Source organism: Elephantulus edwardii, unplaced genomic scaffold, assembly GCF_000299155.1.
Source record: "Elephantulus edwardii isolate Elephantulus edwardi_28Jun2011 unplaced genomic scaffold, EleEdw1.0 scaffold00139, whole genome shotgun sequence".
NCBI classification, from domain to species: domain Eukaryota; kingdom Metazoa; phylum Chordata; class Mammalia; order Macroscelidea; family Macroscelididae; genus Elephantulus; species Elephantulus edwardii.
The window spans coordinates 7805067-7811066 of record NW_006399889.1 but is presented as its reverse complement, the minus strand read 5'-3'; the positions used below and the strand labels follow the sequence as shown (position 1 = coordinate 7811066).

Sequence of the window (6000 nt, the reverse complement as noted above, 5' to 3'; positions counted from 1 at the left end):
AGACTGGTCCTTAGAGAGGGACATCATTCTTGGGAGGGTGGAGGGACAGCGCAGGAGAAGAAGGCCCTATATGAGGTGGATTGATTCAGTGACTGGGATAATTGGGATGGGAGTGTCAAAGACCGTGCGATTGGCACAGGACAGAGCGAAGTTTAGGGCTATTGTACATAGGGTCGCTATGAGTCTCAGGCGACTCGACGGCACATAACAACAACAATTAACCTTTTAAAGGGATACTATTAATGTTTCCTGAGGAACAGGCATCCTGTATATGGTGTCCAGTTGTTGTTTAAACAGAAGAAGAATCATGTAGAGACTCATGGAGGCTTTAGGACTACAGAATTCAGGAAAAATTTTCCAGTTTAATATACTGCAATTAACTAATTTTCCTTGTGCAAATAATGTGGGAAAGCAAAGAAAATATAATGCACTATAAAACACAGTGTTTTCTAATGGAATTACCTTTAAAATAGAAATTACCATCAATAAATACAGCACATTTCCCTTTTCTTTATATACTTGGGAGTTTATAAAATATGCAACAAATCTGCTAGTTAGGCTGATGAGAGTATTCTGGAAAATAGAGTTCTATTCCCCTCCTCTGACCATTGTAAAAAGATATCAATTGCTTTTAAAGAAACAAAAGACTATTATAAAATCTTAAAACAATGTTTAGGTAAATTTAAATATACCTTGGTATTTGGTGATACAAAAAGAAGGAAACATTTTTCTATTAAGAAAAAGCCATGGATGCCTCCAATTAATCCCAACAGTTTCCAAATGTGGCCCTTGCTTTCATGGAAATGGCCGAATTCTGAAGCTTCTTGCTTATACAAACCAAGAATCTATAAAGAACAAACAAAAAATGTCTCAAAACAATAATAAATAGACTGATTGCAGAGTCATGTAAAATATGTCCTGCTTTTAAGTTTGGGAAACTCATGACCACCCCAGGAATCATTCAAAGTCCAGTTTGCCTCTGAGTCTCAATATTCCACTGTATGGTTTACACAAAACCCTCATTCTCGTTGCTTTCCTTCAGGATCAACTCATCAGTCTCTGCTGGGTTTTCGAGGCTATATGTGCCATGGAAGGAGATGCCCACCTTTCCCCTGCGGAGTTGCTGATGAGTTAGAACCAGGTCGAGGCAGCCTCTCATTTAGCTGTACACCTCCCTATGGGCAGCACCACTACAAGTCCCCATGTAAAGTTTCATCAGAGCCAAATTTAATGTGTGTCAGAGGAAACAAAGGAAAACTGTGGACATCTCGAGCTAATGAATAAATAGGAATCCCAAGTTTATTTCAAAGGAGTTCCAGTGTTCTAGTGGTAACAAACTGTGCTGCAATCCCAAAGGCAAATGGTTTGAATCCACCAACTGCTCTGTGGGAGAAAGATGGGCAATCTCCTTTTAAAAAATTTTTTTTCTACTAGTTTATTTACAAAATTAGAATACAAATTCGAACAAATTCTTTCAATTTCCCTCACTCTCCCCATCAAATTGTACGATCCAATATTTAATCCTCCCTCCCCCTGTATATCCACATCCCTTTTCTTCCAGCCTCTCCCACCCCTCCTGGATCCTCCTTTTAAAATATATATTTAAAATGAGCTTTATAAGTAAGTACTTATTGCTCCATAACAAATTAACCTCAAGACCATCTACAGAGTTTTTTTAGGGGAAGGAATTGACATAATCAAGATCATTTTGGCTAAAGGTCTTATGATAGTAGCATCTCAAGATGTTGGTTAGGGGTATATTCTCTGTAGACTTGATTGAAGTTGAAAGATAGGCTAGATAGCTAGAAAGAAACTAATCCCATGTCTGGCGATGGATTGATTAATTCTTAATCACAGGACCTTCCTGTGAGGCTTCATCCTAACAGGCTTCCCCCTCTGATTAACTACAATTTTAAGTGATACAATAATAAGAAAGAGTAAACCAAGACAGATGCTACATAGTTTTACAACTTCAGAAGTGTCACATCACTTCTTCTGTGAATATAATTAAAACTCCTCTATCCTGCAGGGCTACTCTGCCGCAATGTGAAAAGAAACTAGACAAAGATGTGACTATCAGGAGTCATAGACCCCTGAGAGACATCAAAGTTAGGTGGCATAATACAGTCTAAGACGACTGGGTTCTACATCCTAATTTGGGAGTATGAGCAGCAACTGGGGTCTTAGCAGCTTGCATGCTTTGGCTGGGTTCTCTAGAGAAGAAAATCAAACACACACACACACACACACACACACACAAAACAAAAAAAAAACCCAACCAAAAAACTCAGTAAGGGTGGATGGATAGGTAGATAGGAAGATAGATAGGCAGGCAGGTACGTAGGTAGGTAGGTACATAGGTAGGTAGATAGCTAGAAAGAAAGAAATTAATTTGTTTCAAGGAAATAGATCCCATGCTTGTATAGACTGGCAAGTCCCAGGACTGTTAGCTCAGACCCCAAGGAGAGACATGTCTCCTCTTGTGCAATTAACTGCCTCTGAAAACCTTCCAATGGGGTCAGCTAGCTATGAGTTGGTTCTTACTCCATGACACACAACAAGTTTATTACAGTAAGTGATTTATATTCTCAAATAGCATCAGTCATTTAACTGATTTGTTTTTTCAAGAGTTTAATCCACATCTGATAATGCAATGTAATACCTTGTATAATATCAAGATACTTTATATCCTGAATAATAAGGATATGTTTTATTAGGAGTTCATTCTCTCTACACGCTATTGCAAGTAGAGTAAACATTAATAAATGTTCAGAAAACTAAACCACATGAAAGACTTTTCTGATTAAATACATGGAAAATGCATAGTATATGCTATGAGTACATAATATATTATTGTCAATATTTTCCGTTTTCTAGGATATAAAATGTACATTAGGAATTTTAATCCTTTTGACTTATTCTGTTGTTTTGTCTCATAATTTCTTATGAGCTAGTAAATCATAACATATTATCTCCTGAGAAGGTAATTGGTGAAAGAGATTGGTGGTTTCCAGATTTTGGATGTTACAGATCATTAAACTTTATATATATAAAGGAAATCATATATGCATATATGTATATAAGAAATGTGTAATATATATGTTATATGCTCATAAATATTAGTTTGTTGGTATTTATACGGGACATTCTGTTTACGTAGTCTGTAGAGAGTTGTGTTGCTAACCCAAAGGCCTCGCTCTTTTTTTCCCCCCTCTTTTTAAATTATTATTAGTTTTAATGAAAATTTACAGAGATTTTATATTTAAATTTATTAATTGTTGCACCTTTCTCCCTGTGCACCCCTCCCGGAACCAGTACACTCTTCTCTTTGAAAAGTAAAGGAAACATTATTTTATTGTTATACAATCCCTCCCCCCAGGTCCACTCCACTATGCAGCCTTCATTCTGGACTCCTGTCATGACAATAATACCTAATCACATATTGCTTTTAAACAGTTCTCTCCCTCATCTGTTTCAATGCAGTATACATTATTTATCCCCTCTTTCTCAGTCTTCCCCAACCCCGATGTCAGTCCTGTTTGTCAACAGTGGCACTATACAGTATTTGTCCTTTTGTGTCTGAGATATTTCACTCAGCATAATGTCTTCCAGGGTCACCCGTTTTGAATAATATTGCATGAGTTCTTTGTTTGTAATGCAGCGTGGTCTCACCCTTCTGATAATTTATATCCACTAGCAACTCTAGGGAAGAAGATGCTCAATCTCCTCCTGTGCAATTTGCAGCCTTGCAAACCCAATGGAAGGTCATTATGAGTTTGTTCCAACTCAATGACAATAAGAAGGAGAGAAATAGGTATTTATATATGTGTGTATCCATACATACAGACAAATGTGAGATATATATATATATATATATACACACACACACACACACACACACATTTGGAAGAGGAAGAAGAAGTATCATCCACTTCCTAAACAACATGCCTCTGGAAACTATATGAACTTTGAGAAATGATGATAGTTATAGAAAGGCTTCAGGCCTTTTGTATATAGGGTTTCTATGAATCGCTCTCAACTCTGTGGCACTTAACAACAGCAACAACTCTCTCTCTCTCTCTCTCTCTCTCTATATATATATATATATATAAATTCACACACACATTTGTATAACTCTGATGACATATATTGCTACTGAGTGAAAAGTAACTCATAGCTGACCCTCCAATGGCTTTTTGAGGTTATAAATAACATGAAAGGAGAATGCCCATCTTTCTCCCATGGGGCAGCTGGTGGATTCAAACCACCTTCTCTTGGATTGGCAGCACCACCCTTTACCCACTAGACCACAAGCCGTTGTCATGTGCCATTGAGTACAGAAGAGTTCCCTAGAAAGAGTAAGAATTATAAGAAGAAAAACCAGCCTATCTGAAATCCCAGAATAAAATGTAGATCTTTAAGGTGAATACGTTTAGTTAATAACAAGAAGTCATTACAGTGGTAGTTTTCTCCTTTCAGGGTAGATATTTGAAAACCTGTCATGGACTCCATTCAGGAATCACAGACTGGCCAAGCTCTCTACATTGGTTGTCCCTCACTGTGATGCAACTTTCCTCTTCTTCTTGTTATCCTTTTCCCCCCTGAAATATTTTCTCAAGTCAAACAAAACTACTTTCTAGATTCCAGGAAGCCCAAGAAAATCTAAGTTCACCATTCTAGCATAGATGTGCATTGCTGATTGACAGGACACCCACAGGGGCTCCTTCCTGCTCCCAGACTGTGTAGGCCCCCACCAGGGTGACCCAGGCAGCCTTGAGATCATTTTTTGTTGTTTCTCAGGACACTGGCCATATTCAGCTCTGCAACCATGGTGGTGACCTAGAAAATGCCTCTGCCACAGTCACAAGCCAATAAACCCTGAATCATTTCCAGAAAATTAGATTACGAGAGAAATTAAAACTAAGAAATGGTTTGCTTTAGTTCTCCAGTGCTCAGTTTGGGATTTCAGAGCATCCAATAATTATTGAACCTCTAGGAAACAAGAGTGACCCTGCAGAAAGTTGCCAGAGGCTTATGGAAAAAGGTTAATATCTTGGGCTTTGGGAGAGGGGAAGTAATTTGCCCATTGTTGTTATTTTCAGTAAGAGATTTCATGGGGAAAAGATTTGAAGACCTCATTTGAAGACCTCATTGTCAGAGCTCTTTGTACCTCAGGCAGGCCTTAGTATTTTTATTTCCGACAAATGGAGAACCTCACAAATCTTCAACAAAGGACCTTCTGGTTGATGTTTATGTTTTTCTTAAGGGAACACTAACTCTCTTAGGCAGTCAGCAAAGAGAGGTCTATTCAGGTGGTAATAGTTGGGCAATTACAGAGGTTTAGGCAGGGACAGGCTACAACAGAGACTATCAAGGCCAGGAAACCAGCATGATCCTCAAACAAAAAGGGCAAAAGGAGGAAATGATGTGACTGGAGCCCCTTGATTTCTGAAGCTGTGGCAGCGGGGCATCCTGTGGGAGCTGCAGCCACAGAGGGAAGGAGCTACTTCTAGAAGCAGGTGCTAAAGAGGGCAGGAAGAGGGGTGAAAATACCCCTGTCTCTCCCTCTTCTTACTCTGGGTTTTCTATAGTGTTGACTAAATCAAAACTAAAACCTAGGCTATAATAGGGCTAAAGAGATGCAGTGCTTAAAGGTCAACCTTCTGGGCCAGAGAAGGTACAGAAAAGGGCAAAGAATGGACTTGGTGAGGGTGGAGAGTAGCTAGAGAACAATCGCTGACCATGCTGCAAAGTCTTATGTGTGTTTGTTGTATAGTATATAGTTGGAGCCAATTCATAACTGACCCTCTGGAGGATTTACAGTGCAGTTAATCACATGGGAAGAGATTGCTTATCCTTCTCCCACAACGTCTTAGAGTGGGGTCATTTTTATTTCTTGATAATTAGCATGCTATTGCTGTTGTCTGCCAGCAAGTTGGTCTTCTGAATAATGGCAACTCCTGGTACAAGAGAACAAAATAGCACCTAGTGCTGGATCAT

The 6000-nt window shown here is 38.8% G+C and overlaps 1 protein-coding gene across 3 annotated transcripts in view; it reads right to left on the bottom strand.

Moving 5' to 3' along the window:
- SLC39A12 (solute carrier family 39 (zinc transporter), member 12) overlaps positions 1-6000 on the bottom strand; it is a 136341-nt gene that overhangs the window by 81225 nt on the left and 49116 nt on the right. For all 3 annotated transcript variants that reach the window (XM_006894302.1, XM_006894303.1, XM_006894304.1), the window contains exon 7: positions 693-845. In XM_006894302.1, coding sequence (XP_006894364.1) covers positions 693-845 — 153 coding nt within the window. The remainder of the gene's footprint in view (positions 1-692; positions 846-6000) is intronic.